Below are 24,939 nucleotides of genomic sequence, written 5' to 3' on the forward strand. Positions count from 1 at the left end.
ATTTATGCTTCTGTGAGATATACCATAGTTAACTGATAATATCAAATATAAATTTTTCGGTTGTATTAAATGTATTTATCCAATTTTTTTTTTAGAAATGATTTCAGTGATGTTAACGCAGGTAAATGCTTCACTTTTATGTTCTTATTGAATGTTCGTAATAAACGACACAAAGGACACGTTCCTCTAACATAGTTGCCTGATCTTTTGTGTGGGAAGAAATAGTCCAAACCTTAAGAACCGGTTTTCAGGAGGTGCAACAACAAAGCTCGTGGCCTCGTGGTCTGGGCGATTACATCTGGACAGGGGAGTTAGGTTTGCTTTATCTGATAGAAATAGCATCTAGCTGTTCTGTCTCAATTATATAAGATGGTGTTTCAAATGTATTTTGTTTTCTTGAAGTAGGGGTGATTTAAATTCACTTTGATAAATCGTTGAAAGCGTAATTGCACTTTGATGTTAAAATTCTTACTGATCAGAGTTTAGTAGCTGTATTTAACAGATATCAGCCTTACTGTACAGCACGTGATTTCTTAGAAGCATTGTTAACTTAAATATTCTTGAAATCAGTCGCCGGTTGAAAATGGTCGTAACAGGCCTGCGTTCTCTCAATCTTTCATGGGCACGGACGTAAGCGTTCGTTCCCTTAGGCGAGCATACCACGGTTTTACACGCCAAGCTTTCCATGCTACGGATTGGCCCGTCCGGCCCACGTATGGTCATTACTAAGGGGGGAGGTTTTCGGTCTTGTCCCTGCCCATTTTGATAGCGTAACAAGTTTCGCGGAGGTAGTTGAGCCGCGCAGTTTGTCCTGTCTCTAACGGCTGGCTTGGCGTGGTGCACTTGTTACTGATATTTTCGAATTTTAAGCTTTTGAGTTAAGAACAGAGCTACTGCGCTGTTCACTTTAACGTTGTACAGTACAGTACTGCTGCTGTAGTGATTTTGACGGTTTTCCATGTTGGGGATAGTACAGTACATCTAATGATCAGCGCTTCAGTTTGTGCACGTTAACCCTAATATTAGTCTTAAGAGCAGTCGCTACAAGACTGGACATTTAGGGCGAGTTTAGCTGTTCCTTTTTTATCCTTGACTATGGATGATTGTGATTCTGGTTCGTGTGTAGTTGTTATCATGACTAGATCCACACTCATCCATAGAAACTGATATTTCTTCATTGCAAATCCCAGATGGATTTTTCAAGCTGGTCTTTTCGTTACCAGCTGTTGGAAAAAAACACAAATCAAGAATTTCCATTCACAGATTATAATTTATTTTAACAACACTTTGATTTTACTATTTCGTTTAAATCTTGCTAATAAATTGTAAGAAGTTACTTACATTTATTCTCGAACAGTGAGCACAGGATTTTGTAATATTTAAATGTAACGGTTTTTGAATTGACACTCATGGCGGGAAAGAACGCCTTTCTGCGCCCTAGTGTCTCTTTAACAACCTGTACATTGCTGTGGGGGAAGAGGGGGGACGCGACGGTCATCAACTTTTTAGGAATGCCTTCTTATGTTCAGACACAACAGCCCTTGAAATTTGAAAGTATCAGAAACGTTTGCTTGATGGTAAAATAAACTGCTCTTAATCTAAATCTCTGCACATAAATATATATTTAATCAAGTTCTTATAATTCTATTAACACAAACTATTGAAGAGAGAAATAACGAAAAGATACATTTTTGGTAATAACAATTAACTTTATCCCAAGAGCTGTAATAATAGTTTCACATTTGGCAGCTGTAAACAACTAGGCATCTCTTTTTGTCTAAACTTAATACTGTTCATGTGTATTTTAACTATTACAGGCATACTATTATAAAGAAGACTACCAAAAGCTAGTGTACTCGCCGAGTGATTGTTCACTCGGTCATGTATATTTATACCATCACCGGGTAAACATTCATCCGGGACATGAACACACAAATCTTCGGTATCGACAACGTCACCATCTGTTGGCAGAGAAGCAAATTATATTTTGATTTTGTTGTGAAGTTTTCAGATTTTTCTTTTAAGTTAGTTTGATTTTGTGCTCACTAAATTGACATATTGTGTACAAAATATTTTTTCATTACGCCTTTCTAATAGTATAAAGTATAATTTGTATTTGATTTATACCATTTATTAAAGGCACAACGAGAAAAAGGATAGTATCACAATGATACCCCGTTTCTTTCAGTAAATTATTTAACATTTCCTTGTTTATTATTTTGAAATCTTGAAACAGGATGAGCAGGCTCTAGATGTTATGTTACGGTGTGGTTGAAATGTTAAGTGATTTTTATCCGTAAGTTTGGCAGCGCATATTCTATATTGGTGTTTTCTGTGAATTGTCGAATACCACCCCTCACTTTGGGACCAATTGTGCACTATGAGGATGATAACAATTTTCATTTGCCTCTTCATAATAAGATAACAAGGGACTATTTGGTTCTTCAAGGCTGTTCTTACTCATCAACATTTGAGAAGAGTTATTAATGGAAGCATTTCTTATAAATAAAGATTAGCCTCCATTAGTTAAGATGGTGCAAGGGGTGGTTTAACAGCATCTTTTAAGGCCCAAGTTCCATTTGTAACTTAACGCTTACTTTGAGATTAAACCTTTTTGGATTTCAATTAAAAAAAAAACGCCTCCCAAATCTTCGAAACTATCTTGAATTGAAAAATATTTTAATTTAAATCTATCTAACATTTTTAATTAACTCTCATTCAATTCACCATTTTTCTCAAATTAGGTTTCTGAAGACTGGAAAATATATCTACTTTTCAACATCAAATCTTATACGATGGTCACTTTTCCTCGCATAATTCTCTACTTTAACTCTTGTAAACTTACCCTCAGCAGTGACCAACAAATAAAAAAATACCTAACCGTTCTATATTTCAAGAAATAGCTCCCTCTTTATATACATATCCAATCTGTTTCCAAAATTAGCCTTCCACAAACATTGCATAAGTATTCTTTTTCAACCAGACTAATCTTTTTATAAATTTTCCAGTCGACCTTTTCTGTGTCATTGGATGCCAGTTAAACTACTTTCAAACCCCACAAGTTCAACCTCTTAAGTATCAGTTTTAGTTCAATGCTAATAGGCTTCAGTTCATTCCTAAAAGCTACCAAACATCCATTTTATCTCGGAAATTTCAGGTTTTTAATTATCGATACCTCTTAAAACCAGGTTTCAAAATTTCTCTGAGGTCTTTCATTTCAACTAGTCCTGAATTCGTCTGTTCCTGGTCTCTTAACAGTAGAATAATAAAAAAAACTACACGTTTTTAAACCTATTAACATATTTCGAATCTCCTAGTACCAGACTAATAGTTGATCTAATAATTAGAACCTTTAGCATATAATTTACACTTACCCTGAAAATTCCTGCAGTTCATAAGTAATTCGTTCGTGGCTCTTGTCCATGAGAGAACACTTCTGAAAGGGTAACATTTCTAGTTTTTGTATTTAAGAATCTCTTAAGATTTAATTACCAACATCATTCGTTTTTAGATGTTAAAACTGTAACTTCCGTTTTAAATAAAATGTACAATAAAGCAAGTTGCCTCCACAAATAAACCAATACTCCTGACGTCTACCCTTTCCAAACAGTTATTAGAGGGTATTATAAAGTGATTATATGGCATCAATCATAAAAGTCATCTTGGCCCGGATTTGGTGGGTTATGAAAACAAGCTGCTGGGAAGTTTTAGACGAAAATGATGTCAAGTTTCTACATCATGTCCTGCGTTATATGAAGACGAAGATAATTTGTATTTTTTTATGAAATGAAACTGGTTTCTTGTAATTAAAGATCTTAATAACAAAAATTAAATTATGTAATTAATTATATAACTACATTACATAATTGTATATAATTACATAAATTTAATTAAGTGCCATTGAGAGTAATCTGATATATTACATTTAGTGTCTCGGTACCTTCCATGGCGTATAACCCTACGCTGAATCTGCACCAAAAATGTGGCCGTCTATTACACCCCTGCGATATCCACTTCTGACGAGACACTTTACCATGAGTGTGGATGATAGACTACAGAGGTCGGGACGCGGTTGTTCATATTAATTTTAACAAGCTTGACTTAACAGTTTGGATACCGCAGAGGATAAGCTGCAACGTTTTAATACATTTTGGAGTAAAGATTTGTAAGGTGAAGCAGCAAGTGTCCATTAAAACGCGTTTACTGCTTGTAGAGATGTACAGAAGGTCCTGGTAAGAAAGATCGGACATCCAGATGAGGATATCTTACGATACAAGTCTGCGATTTCACTGGTGGTGACAAGTTGTAGTAATTTTCAATGTCAAATGTTAATGAGCAAAATGCTTTGGAAGAGTTTCAATCCTGATCCAAGTTTCAGGAAATAAGAACTTGAATGGCAGTATCGTTCTGAGTGACTACAGCAGTTTCTTAACCAGGGGGTTTGGGAATTATTGGGAAATCACGGAGCAGTTTATAGTTTTTGTGTCAGGTTCCTGTAACTGGCCACCAATAAGAAACGCTGAAGTTCGACAGTTGAACCACATCGAGATGCTCGTTGCGCAACCACCTGTCTAATTTGAGTAAAAATGTTCATATATTACGTTTAGAATTGCCTAAATTTTTAAATTATATAATATTAATACATCGAACTTAAATTAAAATTTAAGTATCAAAGTTTCCATCGTATTTAGTATATTTTCTCATTGTATATTATATCAACCCTCACACTAAGTGAATAATTAGGTTTTGTGTGATGTTCAGTAATTCCATGGATTTTACATTTGTTTAGCACTTGTAGCATTTCTCAAGGTCATTTATTTGTAACATTTTCAATAAATTAGGATCTTTATATAGTTTTGTTTTATTCTACCTTCACCATTACAACAATTATAGGGATCACTGTAATACCCTGGAGAGTCTCAGGGGGCAAGACGATGAAAATGGTTAGGAACCACCGGACTGATGAACCGGAGAGAGATCTGTAGACATTGCTGAACAATTAAAACTCATTTCTCATCAACGATTTGGTGAAAGATGATTCACCAATCCAGCCTTCAGAAAATAATGTATTATTCATTCAAAAACAGTTCAAACGCATTCTGTGGAAGGCCATTTGGTGTTAGTTAACGTATATCTTACATTCTATAATTCATTGCAAAGATAAATGACAGTACGTAACTACTGACGACATACAGATTAAACATTTACTATACACTTCTTCTGTTGCATACTTTATTCGAAGTGACCAATTTGACTACCTGAATGTTTCAATAATACGGACGAATTGGTTACGTTTGTTTGTTTTAGAATTTCGCACAAAGCTACTCGAGGGCTATCTGTGCTAGCCGTCCCTAATTTTGCAGTGTAAGACTAGAGGGAAGGCAGCTGTCATCACCACCCACCAATTTGACTACCAACTGAATGTTTCGAACCCGCGACCCTCGGATTACGGACGACGCGCTTGGTTACAAACAAATCAATTACTGATGTTTCAAACCTAGTTACAAATACGTTCTATTAATTTGATTTAACATTCAAATTTTAGCCATGAATGAGTTCGGATTCAATAAATATATTGGACAAATCTTTTCCTAATCGGACACTGGTGAACGTAAGAACAGTAAATATTCTAATTTTGTTTTCTGGTGTCTAAGCGATTAAAATAAATCACGCGATAGTTAAGGAAAAATATAATGGCAAAACACAGGCATAAAATTTTGTTAAAATGCGTTTAAACGCGTCGTGTTTTATGAAGATCCACTAAGTGGTTTTAGTAATTTGTCTCTGAATTCTTATGTCAGCAGGTTCAAGTCTTTACAAAATGATGAACCCTGTAACCCGAGCAATTTTCGAAAGTTCTTAAGTGTTGTAAGTAAAATATATGAGACACCTGGAGACTGAAAAGAATTTTAAGCTGATTTAAACAATATGGAAATTTTTGTACCAATTAGGGTTCACGATACATGAAATTATTTTTTTTTATAACAGATAAAACAAGTGATTTCGGGATTTGGGCCAATTTCTATATTAAGAAAAGTATAATCTTTTTAGAGGTGATTTAATCTCAAATATAAAAGACTTTTATTCAAGTTTCTTTGAAGTCAAGGTTTTGTTAAATTGACCAACACACTTTACTTTTCGATATTGCTAGAAATTGTTTTTAAAATAATAGTTTAGTTAATTTTGTATTTCGCGCAAATCCACCAACTCACCAACGAAACAGGTGGTTAGCCATTACGATATAACGGCCCCCACGGCTAAAAGAGGCGAGCATGTTTGTAATAGGAATTAGAACATGCGACCCTGAAACAAGTGCCTTAACCATGCGAGGTCCTCAAAATGAAGAACCTCAAATCGCTTTATAACTTCAAATTGTCGGAAAAGAGTATTTGACAGGTGTGGACACCAATAACTTGATCGTTAAAACTTTATTTAAAAAAAAAATCTTTCCCAGTTTCCAGCAATAAAGAACAAATTATTTTATTTTAAATTAATTCTTTCATAGATTGAACACATTTTCACTACAAAACCAAACTTTACTAGAACGAAAACAAAAAACAAGCGTTACAAAGTTAGAATTTGGAAGTTTCACGTTATTAGACTTTAACATAGAACCTAGATTACACCAACATTTTTATATCACTACTTAAACAACATAAAAGCAATTACTTGTATAAATAACCTCAGAACACTTTCTAATAAGGGGTTAGCCCAAGTGACTACATAAATAATTTAACAACTTAATACAATCAAGTGGCAGAATTTCACCCATAAAAACTGCTGACCAGATACAATTGTCTACAGAGGGCTGGTTAAGTATATTTGTACACGTAACAACTTAGCTACCACCACTTGTACGTTGAATGACTAATAAGAACTGACAAGCACTATACTGAAAATAAATTTTGTTTTGCTTCATACTGATTTACACTAACTTCACATCAGTGGTAACAGCACCACACGTTGTATTTCCTTATTAACTTATCAACTGATATAATTTTTTTTATACCCTGGAAGTTTATTGTTCTCCAAAAAAAAAAATAAAAAAATGGCAACATATATTGTTAATACCAGCTTTGAATTTTAACAATTAAAAATCATACAATGTACAAAGCAGAATACATGAAAGACAACTCGATGATTCTGGACACACTAGCTGGCACATTTTAAAACTGACAGGAGGCCAGCTTGATACTGAGATATTAAAACAAAATTACATGATCAAACAAGTTCAGAATCATGGAAGTTTGTTTGGTATGCCCACTTTTGTAATTAAGACTTGCAGTAAGTGTTTTACAATTTCTAATGACTATGCTAGTGTTTTATGAAACAATCTTTATTTAATGAAAGAAAGGCTTTTATTGTTTTTGAAGATTGCAGCAGAAAAGAGGGAATGCAAAGGACATAATTAGTTTTCTTGAGTATCTGTTGGCTCATCTCCGTCACCTTGTGTGTCAGATGTCCATAACTGCAAAAAGAAATAAAATATTGAACTTATACAAACATTACAGTAAACAATGATTCAATAATCCATTCCACTCATAAGACAAATAATTCAGAATGGCTGAAATATATAAAAATAATAGCTGCTAGTACAGAATGAGGCATTCTGGATCTTTCCTGTAACAACCCTTCACGTTCACAGAAATTGTCTAATCCAGTGGTTCCCAATCAGGTGGTGGGAGATAACATTTGCTTTGGCCACCTTCACCTTTATTCTTAAATAAATAATTACTGTGAGGGGTGTGGGGCATAAAAAAAGGTTGGGAACCACTGTCTAAACACACTGCTAATGGAACGAAGCAGATAACTTAGTGCATCTCTGATTATAACTTTTATTATTAATTACCAATTTAAAATGTTTAATTTTTTTTATCGTCAATGTCTCTGCAGTTATCACTATACAGGTTAACAGAATCTTCAGAATCCTTAACCATATTGCAACACTTCATTCTATGCTACCCTATGTGTGTCTAATTATGTACCTATAAAATTAAATCTAAGTAGATATTTAAGTTAAATAACTGTTCATACAGTTTTATTTGTAAAAACAAATTGTAATTTCTTTCTCTGGTAGGTATGAATTATTTGCTCAATCAACTGATTCTTTTATATTCTTTCTATATCATTCTCTGCTATGCAGGAATTTAGGTTTATGACAATAATACAGGTCATTTTAGTAGTAGTTTTCAGTATACTACTGTATTAAATAACTGCTAATATTGGGTTTTAACAGACAAAATTTCAGACCGAACACAAAACAATGTTTGTGGAAAGTATATAAATTTAAGAGAAGTTATATTTTACCACTGTTCCAACGTATTTACTTTATTATGATACCAGAGACTGCTATCTCTACAAGTTACACAGGTTGTAAACACCTCCCACCAAACAGTTTGTGGTGGCTGGTAGCAGGTTAATATCTCAATTCATTCTCTACAAAACTAAGCAATAAATGTTAATATGTACTGACTGAATTGTACTGCTTATCTATTACCAATTAATAACCACTTATGTGCTTTAAAACATCGATTTAGTCTCTCAGTAACACAAACACACTGTACTTTCACCAGTCTCAACCAATCAGAATCACTGCAGCTGAAAGGACTACATGTATTTACCCGAGAGCTGGTCTGTATATAACAACAGCTTACTCTGTGGCCAGTGTCACAAGTAATAATATAATCAGAGTTCAAAAGTCTATATTTCTTAGTTAAAAAAAACAACACAAAAAAGACCAATAGTGGGCCTAAAAGAGCAGATGTGGTGACAGAGTTTAAGAGGAGCTATAACAAACCCCTTGCAAGATCCATTTTACAGGTACTTTATGGTTGGGGTCAAGATGTATGCTGTATGCATCATATTTGTCAATTTACATTCAAACTTTAACTACTCTTATATGAATTTATGTCAGTAAGTTTGGTATCAAATCAGATTATAATTCAGATGTTAGTATAATGCATTAATTGAATGGTAAAATTAAAAAATACAATTCTGAACATCAATTTTTGTGTGTCAGGCAACATGTTGAATAATACAGCTTTGTTTGCTTTACATTTCAGATGTTTTCTCAAAGTCTACAGTTTCTTATGAACTAAAATCTCAAATTATCAATACTGACAAGCTAAAATATAAAATAACCTGCACTGTTTCTACCTGCTGAGGTATCATCACATACAGTGAATCAAACAGTGGCTCCACCCACCACTTTAGATTTTTGAAAATACTAGCTTACTTACACCTACTTTTGTCTATCACATGTGATTATCCAATCAAAGATTCAGAATTTATCCACAGTGGTTTTCTCAGTCTAAAGAAGGTGGAAAATTCCACAGCTTGTCTTGAATTGCCAAAAAAAAAATGAAATGGACACGTAAAAGTGTTGTCAAAAAGAAACCCTTCCCTCACATATACTTTAGTCAGTAAGTCTGATAAATTAACAGTGGAATTCTGCAATACTGACAGAAAAATTTGGTTATTTAAAAATGGAAGTATAATATTGTTTTCCGTCTGCCACATACCAAATATTGTAAGTTATAGCAAGCGCACAGAAGAGTGCAATCTATGCAAGCAGAAAAAAAACAAATTTTCTATGTTGCTTTATTTACTGTTTAAGGAAATTGAAATTTTAGTATAAATGTATGCATATGTAATGCATGTTACAAAACACTGGTTCACTAAAACACATGTTGTAAATGCCACTTACACATCACTGGATATGATAACATGACTGCATGTGCCACTGCAGCTTCTGTTAACACTAGTCAGACACAGCTGAAATATCAGTTACATATATATACACACACACTGTATTTCTCTGTGTATAACGTGCACTTTTCACCCCCCCCCAAAAGGGGTCTCAAAATCCCCCTGCATCCTATACACCAAAGGTCAAACATTTTATGCCTCCATATGATGAGTCAGCAGTTTTTTTGTTTCCTTAATGTTTAAAAGTACCAAACCTTCTTTCCTTCCCCAAAGTGTGTAAACTATAATAAAGGTATTAACAAAATGTGATATACACAATTGTCTTAAGGGCACCAAAGATGATATTGGTTGAGGACAAGTGAGAGTGAACTTTCAGGACTTGTTTTCAGTGATACAAAAAAAGATTTTGAAAGTTTTTAATAAAGAATGAACAATGTTTTGATGTAAATGTATGAAACCATATTTTATTTTATTATAGACACTATTTTTGAAGTATTCTAAAGAATAATAAAAGATTACGCTGATGTTGAACAAATAAATAAATGACAACTGTGAAAAATATTTTTTCCCTGAAGATAGCCTTGAAAATAGGGGTGCATCTTATACACCGAAAAATACGGTATATATAGACACATACACATGAAGTGAGACAATTGTTAAGAGTGTTTTAAAGTAGGCTGTATCTGGGATTTGCAGTGCCTATTTGTTTACATATACATCAAATTATATCTATATATCTTTATAATGTCACAAAATTAAGATACTTAGATTACATATTTGTGTTTTTTTTTTAATAATTTAGTCATTCTTCTTGGTTTTCTGATTGATCAAATCGATCAAACCCGTATAGATAATGAAAATAAGATCAAATATATTTTCCCACACACATATAAATAATTATCTGGAGGTTTTAAAGATTGTATATTTATAATCTAACAATCTTCTGAAAAACAAAGTATGTTTTTTTATCTTAAGATCAAAATTTGTTTGCATGTTGGATAGTCAACATTTGAAAACAAATAACATGAAAGGAAAATCACTATTTAAAATATTAAAAGTTAAAAAAACAATCCAGTATTTTGTGTAAGAAAGCCTTGTAATGTTTACTGAATATCTGCAAAATTTTGTGAAGATATGTAAATGTTGTTAAAAGTTACAGATTCAATACTATAACAAGCACAAAATGGTTATGAGGTCAGTTCCTAATGAGAGTTAACTGGATTAAGTGTCCGTGAAATAGGAAGCATTGTTCATATTTATCTTTCTTTTTTACAGTTGGTAGGAAGATCTCCACTTTCATGTATTCCTAGTTATACAGAGAGATTGGTGATCTTAAAAAAAAATATTGCTCATTCACTCCTTAAACTTGATTACTTGCCACTTAGCAAGCCCACAGTCAAATGCTAGTGCCTTTTACCAACAGTCAGCTCTGACAAATCTCACAGCATACTTTAAAACAACTGTCTCAGCTGATTAGCACTTTTAAAGAGATAACAAAACCAATATTTATTCCAACTTTACTTACTGTGAGGTTATCTCTAAGAAGCTGCATTATAAGTGTACTATCTTTGTAAGAGTCTTCATTCAGTGTGTCTAATTCTGCAATAGCATCATCGAATGCCTAAAACAATAACAAATATTCTTCTTGAAATATTATAAATAGAATATAAAGCACCAGTTTAAGATAATAAATAAATTCACCTTAAACAATTTAAAATTAAAACTCAGTACTTGGGTATTTATTTTATACCTAGGTTAAAGTACATACATCAAATAATCATAATAAACTCTAGTCATTACTTAGGGCTATTTTGAATCCTGCATATTTGTGACGACCAGAAGGCAAAGTGTGTTTAAAACAGATGAGAAAATAGCTGTTGAAAGTATTAAAACCTGGAAAACAACAACAAAAGGTTTAAAATCAAGCTTTAAAAATATATTTACAATTCACCTGCTGGTAATATATCTCACAATAATGACACAGAACAACCCTATGCATAATTCTTTTAACAACTGTCTTTTGGGTTCTCTAGTTTACTTCATGTTTAATGTATTACCATACATTATAAACAGGCATCGCCTATGTATGGGTGGCTCAGACTGCACAATGAAACAGTATTTTATATTTCTCCTCAATAGGTCATCAGAGCTTCACAATACCATACGTTGTTTCATTTTATAACAAAATATGTAATAAGCCAATTTCTAGGAATATCTGTAAATATCACAGCAAAATGTTTGAATTTCCTGTTCCTTCTTTTTTTATTTACATAACTCAAAAACCAAAACAGTGCAGGTAAAAATTAACATATACTAATGTAAAACTATATAATTACAACTTAGTTTAACACATCCTGTTTCTGCCAGTCAACATTCTACTACACTGTATGTGGCTGTACGGATGGTACTTGTATCATTGTTTTTCAAGGTTCGATATCAGCCATCTCTATATTTACTTCCCTTTCTGAAAACTTTTATATACTTGTACTTTTTATAAAATTCTTATTCGAGGATGTTTTTAAACTTAAATTCACTGACAGAAAATAATCCTTTTTAACAATCGCAGTTTTACTTAAACAAACAACTTCTTTAAAATGTGTAGTTTTGCTCTGATTATAATTACTGCTACAAAACTAAAGGGGCAGAGGTCACTGTTCTGATACAGTATAAGAAAACTTTCATGTAACAAACAGATTATGGAATTATGTACAAAGAGCCAATCAAATAACCAGATTATGGAATTATGTACAACGAGCCAATCAAATAACCACCATTAATTTTTTATTTTAAGACATAATTATTACCATGCTTCTTAAGTAATTGTGGTAAATAAGTCGATCATTCAGCCAGGCCTAGAAGCTTGTGTTATGTTAGTTAGAAGTGATGTAAACACAATATGTTAACCACATATTCAGTTCAGATTTAGTACTATTTAATTCTAACTGAACATACAAAACATAGTAAAAAGGATAGTTGAAATATCCAGTTGTGCACACTTAGACAATTTCAAGAAAACAAACACTACACATTGATAAAAAACCTTTATAATATTATTCTTGTTTCATTTTCATTCATGTTAGTGTGCACTTTATCTCTATTAAATACAAAATAACATGAAATGACGACTTTTATGGGTTACATATTTACCACCTAACATGCCCTTTGGAATCTCTTAACAATATTTAAAGATGCTTTAAAATCATATTTTGGAATTTCCAGTGTAGAAAAACCAAAATGGGGGGAATTGTATGATGTTTTTCATAGTACACTTCTGAAACGTTTCACAGGCTGACGAGGGGCAGTTGTTATGGTTTCTAATGTACCTATATATAAAACATTTCTCTCACAAGTTCTTAAAGGTTTACTAGAATCATACATAAACACCAAACACAAATTTTAACTTTTTTTTTTAATACATAGAAATTTTCTCAACCCAAACGAGCCATTTTTACATATAGGTTTTTCTCGACATCACTGATTAAGTTTACTTATTATACGAAACATTCATACATATTTTTTGTTTGCAATTTTCTACACATTTAACATCTAACTATTTACAAGCCCATATTATCGCCAGTTTTTACATGACCAAAATAAAATTTTTAACCATATTATTGATACCTTCCATTTTCTGTTGAAGCAATCTCTATTCACATTTCTTTTTGATACAGTAATTAACAAAAACCTAAACTGCTGGACCTCATTGTTGATTTTGTTGTAATTATTATGGAGCTAGAAAAAAAACAAAATTTTCCCATCCTTGAAAACAGCAACGGCGAAAACTAACACATTCAATTATGATTTTTGCTATTTTTTTTTTTAAATTACAATTGCAAGTTTCTGAAACTAACCAAACTGAAATGTCACCTGAAACATGGGATTTCTTTCTCACTGTCTGCTTGGCATACATTTATTTTCCTTCTATTTGTGGCTACATTACATTGAGAAGTTCAAAATTATTCCATGTTTCAAGTCCATATGAGGCTTTTTAAATTAGCAATGATTTTCTATTATTTGTAAGATAGGGAAAATAAAATGATTTAAACAGTTTTCTCAAGTGTGCCTATTTATTTTACTGAAGTAATCACCTAGTCAGTTAATTTTCTGTTTACAAAGACAAATTTTGTTCACACTTAAAATTGAATTTTTCTCTTTGGTAATAAAAGTAAACATTTTTGGAACATCCTAAATCAATAAAAGAAGAATGTGCTACTTATCTCACTCCATACATAAAACTTACCTATTTATATTAATTTTAAAACTTTTAGGATTTATTCACTGCATAATTTCTTTCAACAACATAGCCAGCACTACACTGCATTAAGCTTATTACAGTGGAACACGCACAAGACGACTTTCAGTCAATAATTATGTGAGTCGTGTTTATAACATAGTAAGTAGCTATGTAATGGTTTATACTGCATTATAAATCAAATTGTTGAAAAGCTCAAATGTACTTTAAAAGGTCCTATATTTATCATGCCATATGTTTGGAGTGTCTGTATATCAGATACAGCGTTCACGAGTTATTAAATTATAGTAACTCAAAGTTAAAAATGAAACTACCCGACACCAGGAATCAAGTTTTTAATGTCACATAAAATGCTAACCATTCTGAAAGTGTTAAAGTTCTGACTTTGTTTTTTTTAATAATTTAAACATTTTTACATTAATTTTAACAGCAGAATAAGGAGTAACAAATGAAGTAATCTTTTATGTTTCACATTAACTATGAATTAACCTATTATTTTTGGCTAACTTAAAAGCCCCTATTTATTACATAATTAAGATAATTACAATTTCATTCAGCAACTCAATTCTTGAACTTTTAGCTTCAATACTAAATATACATAACTGTATGTACACAGAGGATAGATATTTGATTTTGTACACTTGCTTGATGGTCACTGTTGGAATATGAAACAGTGGAGGAACTAGCAAGCTAAGCCTGTTTTGTGTTCTCCATTTGTACGAATATTTAAAGCATTTTTAAAAAAACATATTTATTTATTTCAATAAACAATTGGGTATCAGAATTTACACCATTCAAGGATTAATAAAGAATCAGAGTATCTGTACATTAAAATCAGTTTTAAAAAATTTAAGTTTGGTTGAAAGCAGCTGAGCAACCTTTTAAACACAATACACTCAATAACCCCTCCCACACAACCAAAGGAAAATCTTGAAAAGTCTGACTACAACTATAAAAAACAAACAAACATGGGCTCACTGAAAATCTTCTATTATCTAAATACATTAAACCTTTCTTTCAGCATGAGCGTCAGAATTCTTAAAATGCCTCACATTTACCAATACAGAAATTAAATCTTCTATAGTTCTTATACAAACAAATTACCTGTTTGGCCAACTGGCACGCTTTGTCTGGTGAATTCAGTATTTCATAATAGAAAACTGAGAAATTCAAGGCGAGGCCTAGCCGTATTGGATGTGTGGGCTGCATTTTCGTTTTACTGATGTCAAATGCTTCCTGGTATGCTTTCTGAGACTCATCTACAACACCTACAATAATAATACAAATAGCTTCAGAAATAAAAATTTATATAATTTAATTTTTCCAAATTATCATATCTTTAAAACCAAATGGTCATGAATGATAATTAGACCTTAATACTAACAAAAATATTAACAAGATAACGACCAAATATACACCCGCCATGTTTGATCTAGCTGCACTGAAAACTTTAGTAATATTAATATGTATTTTACAATAAGAACCCTTACACAAATTTCAATGTTTTGTCATCATAAATATCAAAATGTACTATATTATTACTAACAACCAAGAGATCTGTGAACATTAATAAATAACCTAAGATTTACACTTAATTTATTTTAAAATTTCACCCTCAGAGATATACTATACAGATATATCTGAGGATTAACAGTGTTCCAAAACTCACTGTTCTTTTGATCTCCTGTCGCAACTTCGGCAAGATACCTGTAGTAGTCACCTTTCATTTTCAAATAAAACACCTTACTTTCTGCATTACTAGCTTTTGGAATCAAATACTTGTCTAACAGTCCCTAAAAAATATACAAAATATAAAGATTTTGATGGCTGTATTCACTATGATTTATATAATGTTTTAACAATTTAAACAAGATGTTACAAATCAGGAAATCACAAAGGAATGTTAGCATTATGATATTTCGTTTGTTTGGCAACTTTGTTTTTAAATAACTACATGCTAAATGTAAATTTCACACAGACTCTAGATAACGGGAAAGTATTTGAAGGTTGTCTCATACCAATTCTTGTTTAATAATTGTTATGTGGAATATTCAAATCAATTTTTGGAACTTGTAGATTTCTTTCTTTGCTATTGATCATTTGTGGTTGACCTTACAAACTTCCTGGATTAGGTGTGGCCTAATAGTTATGCTTATGATTCATGACCAGAACATTGCAGGTTTGAAGCTTACTCATGGCCTGGTTGTTATGTGACTGATACTACCCAACTGTGAAATGGTTACCAGTTAGCAGGTGGGGATACTCCACACATTAGACTGGCATCTCACACTGAAGGAAATATGTAGCACCATCCTAACCAGCTGAAAACATTAGAAACTAGTTAAAAACTAGCTGTACTATAACAGTTATATGCGACTCCAACAACAAAAAAACAAACATACGCACACTGGTTAAGGCCAATTTAAAAAAATAAACCTGGTGTCATGAGTTTTCAAAATAAGGGAAGAGGTCCTTTCTTTAAATGTCCTCTTTTACAGAAATTTGTACTGTTCATTTTCTTCACAACTGTTTGTTTTTATAGTCCATGTCTATAGTTCCTTTCTTACATTTTTATCAAAATAAAAAATTTACAAGAAAAAGCTAAATGAGTCGTCAGTTGTGTTCATTTTGTTTTTTCTGTACGACTGGAAAATGATTAAAAAACAATTTATCTAAACCTAAAAACGTAGCCATTTAATATGCAGAAAGCAACAATAAATGTAGTAAACTGTATAAATCAGGAAATATAACAGCTAGCTTTGTGGTTATTCATCTTTCTATATTTTGGAGTCAACACATTGTTTCAAAAGAGACTGAAAACAAAGAAATGCAGATGAGTGTTGTGTTGATACATTATTACAAAGTGGATTTACATACAGATATTTGGTAGTATTATGGAAAGTAGTTGACTCTGGTTTAACAGATACCATACAAAAGCGTGTTGTACAAAACACTAAAGTATTAACATTAATATATTACTTTTAAAGAAAAATAACTTCATATCACAAGGCAACATAAGAATGATTAAGACAATGGCTCTTAGTCAGAAAAATTAAAAAGAAGTTACAACTACCTGCTATAGAGAGAAAAGGGATGACATTATTAACTGAAGACAGTGTAAACATACTAAAAAATATGTACTATTTGGATGAGATTTGGGTCACAGCTCATGAAAGAAGACTAGACTGATACACTCAATTAATAATTGATGCCTAAGGAATCTACATGGGAAAGTGCCAAGGACGGACAGTCTTGGATATTGGTCTAAGATTTTTTCTGGAAATGAAATTCCTTTTAGTCATGCATAACTTCTCAACAATAAAAATACTACTGAAAGAAAAACAAAACAAAATCACATAAATAGCTTCTAAGTAACTACTGATACTCAACAAAATATTCCCAAGAGTTTTGATTCCAAACACTGTAGTTAAAATCCTATTGGTTCCATGTAAACAAGTAACAATTTATTTCTCAAATCAAAACCACTAGCTGTATAATGTCTCATGGGTTTTCATGTTCCTCAAAATTTAAAATATAACTCTGAGGTTACTTACAAAATCCAGTTTTTAAACCTTTACACACATTTCTGCACAAGTCATCGTGTTACATTCAAAGTTTAACTGTACACCATTACCACCATGTTATTTAAGATTATGTACGTTATGATTCAAAGTTATGTTAACTAAAATTTATGCCCTTTATTTCAAATGAAACCTTCAGCACTCGGTTTCTTCAACAATACAAGTTGTGTAAATATACAACTAAAGATCTGAAATGATTACAACTTGTACATAATGCTATCAAACCAAGTACTTTTTTTGAACCCCTGACAGATGCCATGCCTACCTCCAACAGATCTGTTTGAGCTTTGTAGCCTACATGTTAGTTACATGCACATGTCTAGTTAGAAAGAACTCCATCACTACAACCTAAGAACAGTAACTTTACTGTACAGTTGTTATCACGGGCTAAGAGTAATTGACTGTAGCACTGTTGGCCCTAAGGTGACCATTGCACTTGTGGTTGTTTCTCATGTAAATATGAAATAGTTAGAGATTTTATTTTGGTGTACTATTAAATTTTAGTTAATTATGTATTCGTTATGTTTTAAAACACATAACTAGAAGGATTAAACACTTTCACACATACATCATATCTGTTCTCAAGGAGGTTTATGATATTATGCAGTGTAAAGACATTGTAATATACCTGACAGGCAACCACTGACTTGTGTTCAGATGAAAAATAAACTATGTGAAAAGTCCTGACATTACTAATATAACCAAAACTATCTTGAAAGATATTCTATAGAAAACTAAAATGTATATATTTTCTATTTCCTAATCTTAATAACTTCACTGTACTGTACACTTATGATTATCCACAGCCAGTGAAATGAATGAAGGAAACTAAATATAAATATTTAAAAGAACTTTTGATAGTTATTTAAGAGGTTCTAGAGGTTACGCAAAGGAAATATGAAAATTATAAAACGAATAAAAGTATCTGCTATAGATAAATATTTTTATTAGAGAGAGGTAATTATAATAATGTCATTTTTAGGTAGAAAACACAGATCCAGGACAACGTTACCTCCATAATTACAGACTCGCTTGAATATAAACTAACTTTTGATATTGTATTCCTATTCATAGAGATGTTTTGTAAAAAATACTTGAATGTGGTAATCAAATGAAATCAACCATCAAAATATCTCAATTTTTATAAACAACCTAGAAGTTTTTGGAATGATGATTCAATTGTGGGCAATTGCTCTAAGCTTTTATTTACATGAATTGAACCATCACAGGTTATGTTGTGTTCAGACAAAATTGTGTTTTTGTATTTTCTAATAACTTTGTAAACATTTTTAGTCTCTTGTATTTGACAACTGTTTTATTGAAATAAAACCACTAATTTTATACAACAAAGTGCCAAATATTTTATAATGGGTAATGTCTCATCTTGAAAAATAAACTATAATTACCAAATTACCTACCTAATTATATTATCAATGAAACAAACTTGCAGAGATGTATTTAAAAATATCTGGGTGAGACACCATCCAGCAAGACTATCAGTATACCACAATAAACTTGTATATTTTCACAAAATCTTACAAGGTTTTGGGATGAATGCTCAGTTTTTTTTAATAAATGTCCTTTTCCAGTTCAGCTGATGCAAAATGTAACAGCCCATGCTGAAAGGGTTAAAGGTTTTCTTCATTTTTCTCAACAACTTTTAAACGTACGACATTTAACCTTTTCTGTACAGACTGAAGTTTCATAATTCCTCAACTGGGAAAGCACATCTATGTAAAAAATATACAGTAACTTTAGCAAGAGAAAATTGCTTGTGTAATGCAAACAGGCGTGCTCAGGAATGTTGAATGTGCATACAGTACCTAAACCTTCCTGTTTTCACAAACTTAAAATATTTTGAATACTTCCTAGAACATACAAATACTTTCCATGAATTTCTGCACACTTCAGTGATATTTAGTGATACAAGCTATAAAGTTGAAATCACTGAAAATATACATGGAAATTTTTGCTAGCACTAAGCTGTTTAATGATAGCAATATTTAAATTTTCTTAGCTTTAGTAGGTTTTAATTTTTCTTTAACCCTTTCCCAACGAGTTTTGTACAATTTACACAAGTTTGTCTACACATTTGCACACATTAAGTATTTGCACTATAACGTTTGATACTGCAGGTATAGCTTTACAAAATTTGGTAGACTTTTAGTAAAGATAACAAGTGTACAAAAAATCAGATTTTTAAATGAAATATTTTTACTAAGATTTGTTCCTGAAATTAAGAGTTTTTCATTATTTGTCTGAGTGCAAAGTGTTTCATGTTATGATTACAACAAAACTACTCTTCATTCCAAAAATTTCTGTACACTCTAAAACCTCTTAAGCACATTTCAAATGTTTGTTTTCAGCAAAATTTTATATTTTGTTATTTTCTATGCTCTAACCATGTGGGGTCTGTCACTTGACCAACCTTGTAACCATCATAAAATAATTACACAATATAATACAAAAGTTTAGTCTAAGTAGCTTAAGGCTCGTAACACTATATATGAACATGTATATTTATTATTTATTATACTGTCTTTCTAAATCATGCCTACCTAATATTACACAGCTTGTACTGACACAGTGCATGTGCATTCAGGTCATTATCCAGTAATATAAAATTGACCTTTAGTCTTTCCCGTGTTTTAGTGAACTAGTATTATGTAATATACAGTCACATTTTAATTACTATACATAATATAGATAATTACTATTTAGAAATAAATGATTAAACTTGTTGTCTTAAAATATGGACCAACAAACCAAGAAGCAAACAATTCTCTTCTCACTATGACCTTTGTACTTGGTTGCTACTGGACATAGGTTATTAAGCCTTTTAGAATTTTGCATGTGGGAGACATTAAAAATTCTTTTTATAGGTCTTATATACAGGGTGGCCCATAAGTCCCTACCCATCCATATATCTTATGTATCCAGAGTATCTGTGTGCTGTCCCTCATCCTCGCTGCATATTATGTGACACCATGTTCTGCGAGACATTTTCCTCAACATGGCAGAGACAATTGTTCCAAATGCTACGGTAACAGCTGCCTTCAACTCATCATTAGTATTATAACGTTGTTTATAATAACATATGGATGGATAGGGACTTGCGGGCCACCCTGTATGCACTTGAATGACCAAAAAATCATAAATAACTACACTGATACCACAGAATTCTGCTATAATTTATTACACTTAGTAATAAGATTTATTTAGATTTAAAAAAATAATTCAAATAGACTAAAAGACAACATGCACCTTGTTGAATCTAAAGAGAATTGTAGCATCTTGAAAGATTAAAATGCTGAGAAAAACTACTGTGGGGGCATTCTAACTGTTGATTGGTTATTCACATGCCAGATAGTGAAGTACGTGTATATAACGGACTTTCAAAAAAGTAGAAAGAGTCTAATGGAACCACAGTGTATGATTCAGTACATAAACCACATCTCAGCAAAATAAAAAGATACAAGGTTCTTACTTTATATTCCAGCTCAATAATATCAGTAATTTGAGTTCCTAATTTGTACAAAACTACAAACCACTATTAGAACATCACAAACATTTTAAATAATGCTGCATTCAACACACAGTGTGATTTACTAAAATCTATATTTAAACGTGTTATTTTAATATTCACTTTTAAATTAAGAAATTAACTTGTATATAATAGTAATGTTTTAATTATAATTTACAATTTGATTCCAAACTTATTGACATAAATTCATAAAAGAGTAAGAAACTTTTTAATGCAAGTGAACAAATGCAATAACATAACCTTTGAACCCTGAACCATTGCACTTCAAGTAAAACCTATTAAACATACTTTTACTAATGGGACTCAGTGTACGAATTATTACTAGCGGAGTACCTCGGGAATCAACACTTTGGTGCACCTGAGCACATGGATTTAATAAAGAACAAGCAATTCCATAAAATCCAGTATTTTGTCATCTGAAAGCATAATTGGCCATCACAAAAGAATATTCAATTACTGTTAACAAAATGAGTAGGCATTACTCACTTATCCAGGTTCCATTGAATAATGTTACAAAATTACCAATAACAGAGCTGCACACGTTAAACGAGCTATTCATGAACGTTTCCTTCACACAATTACCAACTCTGTAACAGGAGTGTACTAAAAACATGTCAGGCACCAGTGATGCTCTATTACCATCTTACCTTGATAAGTTCATGTGGTGCCAATACCACAGCAAAAAGATGCAAGAGACATCTGATGCACGACTAGAACAAATTTCAGAATGGTATGTTGTACCACGTTAGTAATAATAAATATTTTAAAGATGGAGGTTATGTTTTCTACCATTAAAGAACTAGAAAAGCAGTTTTTAATTGTGTATTCTAACAATAAGGTCAGGAACGTTGATAAACTTAGGGACCTGGTGTAACTCCATTATGAAAGTGTGCACAAAACATATTACGTATCAGTAACACCTGTGTTAGTGTATTAGTCTGAGTAGTAATAACAGCAGCCTTTAATGTCCTCTTTACAGGCCTTTCACATTAAATTACACACGTAAAACAATTTACATATGTACCACCAAGAAATATGGCAAGCTTCAAGTAAAAATCTCAATGCAAAGCAATTTTTTAAGCTGAAAATAAAAATACTTGTCATCTTAAATTTCAAATATCACTTCCGTAACCTCAACACCAACCTGGTGTTGGGGGAGGGGGGGGGAGACGTTCCTTTGCCAGAAAGTTGAACACAAAATAACCGAGGAAAATTTTTTTAACCCTGATTCATGGACCCCTAGAAAGAAACCCCACTCTAAAACATTTTCCTGTAAAACTAATTTTAATATTTATCTCTTCTCTTTTCCACATAACAATACCTTTAGCTAAGTCCTCAAAGTGAAATGAAAGTTTGATTAAGAACGAAAACAATAACCCTTTTCTTCCTTTAAGTTATATTATTTTGCAATTATCAGTTATTGTCATAATTTTAACTCTGTACCTTTTAACATGTATTTTAATTTTTGGTTTTATTCTAGGACTTGTAGAAGAAACAGTTTATTCATTCCTAAAAACAACGTTTAGGTGCTGTTACTGTTGGCTTGTTGGAAAATTAAATCAATGAAATTCCCGTTTAAATGGTAACAAGAGAACAGATGATTAGACGATCAGATGGGAAGTTTTATAATCAGGTTAGTCATAACATTTTTACTTTCAGTGCTATTCACAAACTAACTGAAATTATAATTCAGTGATTGAAGAACTGTTAAAACTTTAACCGATTTAAAATTCGACAATAATATGCAGCATTATTAAACTGTTATCGCTGAACATTAACACTGAAACTACAACCACTTGCATGCAATATAAATTCAGATACAATGACGAATAATAATTTAAGCTGCACTCATGTAATTATATATCTAAGTAACCAAAAATTACTACCAGTAGTAAGTAACAGTTACTTTCAGTAATATATATTATTAACAAACAAATGAAGTCAGTGGGTTTGACTTACCAAAACATCGTAACATATTTCTCTCAATTCTTTTTCAACTTTTTCGCGATACTCTTTGGCCATTTGTTGTTTTCTTTCGCTTCCTTCTGTCTTCTGTTCTATACTCGAAATTACTCTCCAAGAACTCCGTCTGGCTCCAACGACATTTTTGTAGGCAACCGAAAGCAAATTCCTCTCTTCATTGCTTAGTTCCACGCCCGTTTCTGTGACCTGTTTCATAGCTGCTGCCATATCGTCGTACCTTTCCGCCTGTTCGGCAAGTTTGGCTCGTTGAACAAGCTCGTCTTTATCCATTGTGTGGTTTTATGGAACTGAAACGAAAGATATTTAGAATTAAAATACAAAGTCATTACTTTCTTTTAATACACAATGAAGAAATTTAGCAACTAGCGCTATGTCACTAATTTATAGCTCCTCTAACTTGCGCAACGTTGATGTAAAGTTCAGATTGAAATTTCTACTCGATGCTATAAATCAAAATGGCGGATTTGAAAGCTTATAAAACAGTCACAACCTCGTGGTGTAACTTAATACCACTCTTACGCTCGTATCTATAGTAGTAAAAGCTTACCGTCATTATTTTCTAAACTAAGTTGTCGTTTTAGTTATTTCACTTATATGTTATTATTATAATGCATAAAGTGAAAAAATACATCATTTACCAAACACTAAAATTTCCCACTTCTGAGTAATCCGACTAACGAATCCCTAATACTTACGGGGCTACAAAAGTGAGCGCAGAAACGATGACGTCATATGTTGCCTAGTGACAGTTATCGTGTAGGTAAGATTTTCTCACTCATACGCTTTTGCAAAAATGAATAAGTTTAAATTAGTACAAATATAATTGTCCGTAAATGAAATATTTTTACACCTTCTATCTGTTTCAATTATATATAATGTATAACCTTTTTGTAAATATATTTAGCACAAATGTTGTGCACATACCGCTCCTCTGACGTGTTACTTAGCGTGTACTGTTTCACTGACTGCACTCCTAATTCGCGTTAATTGTTTCCTCTTGATACTGACAAGATCATTTTATTAATTTTTTGTCAACTTAAACTTATGTCTAGAGATTTACGCTTGTGCCATAACAGTTGCAAATGTATACAAAGATACATTTATTTATACGATAAAAATAGCCTAATTTCAGTTGTGTTACTTAATGTGAAAGTCATGCTTGTCAAAATGAGCATTTCGTAATTAAAAAAAAAAATCAGGCAGTTGATTACATTAAACTTAAACACGGAGAGTTCTATACTTACGTTAGTACTCTAGCGATATAACTACACTCAAAGAGAAACTACTGTCACAGGAACCCAAGCTCAACTTCTGTATGACTGCGAGATACACCCGACACAAACTGCTGGTAGAGTAGGGTTACAAAGCATCGACCAACGTGATTTTTAGAATGACTCAAGAAATCCAATCACACGATAGTACAATATATATTTCAAAAACAATATAAGTAACGAAAATTATCATACATATCTACAAAGTGGAAGTGATATAAATAAATTTATTAAAAAAACTGAATACGTAAATGTTGTTATAGTCTACGCTTCACAGAAACTTGGATTATTTTAACAACGTCTGATTACGATGATGCTAAAAATGTACAGATGTGACCTAACACGTCAGGTTATATACACTCGTATAACTCCGAGAAACATCTGCACCTAAAAATGTGATACAATGAGTATATACGAAATTTGAAGGAAGAGATTTTACAATGATGCATTTCGTTAATTAAGAATACTTTATTATAATTAACTTTTAGAAATATAATTCATATAGAGCCTTACTACTTGCCCTCTAACGATAACCATGTTAGGTGCAAAGATATAATTAAAGGGTTAAAATGTGTTTTGTATGACAGTTATCAAGAAACC

At 32.0% G+C, this 24,939-nt stretch overlaps 1 protein-coding gene across 3 annotated transcripts; it reads right to left on the reverse strand.

Moving 5' to 3' along the window:
* Positions 1–6,454: 6,454 nt before the first annotated feature.
* Positions 6,455–24,466, reverse strand: LOC143246570 (14-3-3 protein zeta). Of its 3 annotated transcripts, none has more exons than XM_076493504.1 (6): positions 24,313–24,466; positions 23,045–23,355; positions 15,630–15,753; positions 15,065–15,228; positions 11,234–11,329; positions 6,455–7,468 (listed from the first exon to the last, which is right to left on the reverse strand). In XM_076493504.1, exons 2-6 carry the CDS (start codon positions 23,336–23,338, stop codon positions 7,409–7,411), a joined length of 738 nt encoding a protein of 245 aa, XP_076349619.1. In that variant the 5' UTR covers positions 23,339–23,355; positions 24,313–24,466; the 3' UTR covers positions 6,455–7,408. The 3 variants fall into 3 exon arrangements, with proteins under 3 accessions (XP_076349619.1, XP_076349618.1, XP_076349620.1); XM_076493503.1 differs by lacking the exon at positions 24,313–24,466 and adding an exon at positions 23,707–23,835; XM_076493505.1 differs by lacking the exon at positions 24,313–24,466 and adding an exon at positions 23,616–23,638.
* Between the last annotated feature and the right edge of the window lie 473 nt (positions 24,467–24,939).

Source organism: Tachypleus tridentatus, chromosome 3, assembly GCF_004210375.1.
Source record: "Tachypleus tridentatus isolate NWPU-2018 chromosome 3, ASM421037v1, whole genome shotgun sequence".
In the NCBI taxonomy this organism is placed as follows: domain Eukaryota; kingdom Metazoa; phylum Arthropoda; class Merostomata; order Xiphosura; family Limulidae; genus Tachypleus; species Tachypleus tridentatus.

Coding starts and splice junctions, on each gene's coding strand:
- LOC143246570 (XM_076493504.1), bottom strand. CDS start 23,338: ATGGATAAAGACGAGCTTGTTCAACGAGCCAAACTTGCCGAACAGGCG. Junction 15,754..23,044: donor AAATATGTTACGATGTTTTG/GTAAGTCAAACC, acceptor TATATTTTTTAG/GGACTGTTAGACAAGTATTT. Junction 11,330..15,064: donor CGTGCCAGTTGGCCAAACAG/GTAATTTGTTTG, acceptor TTATTGTTTTAG/GCATTCGATGATGCTATTGC.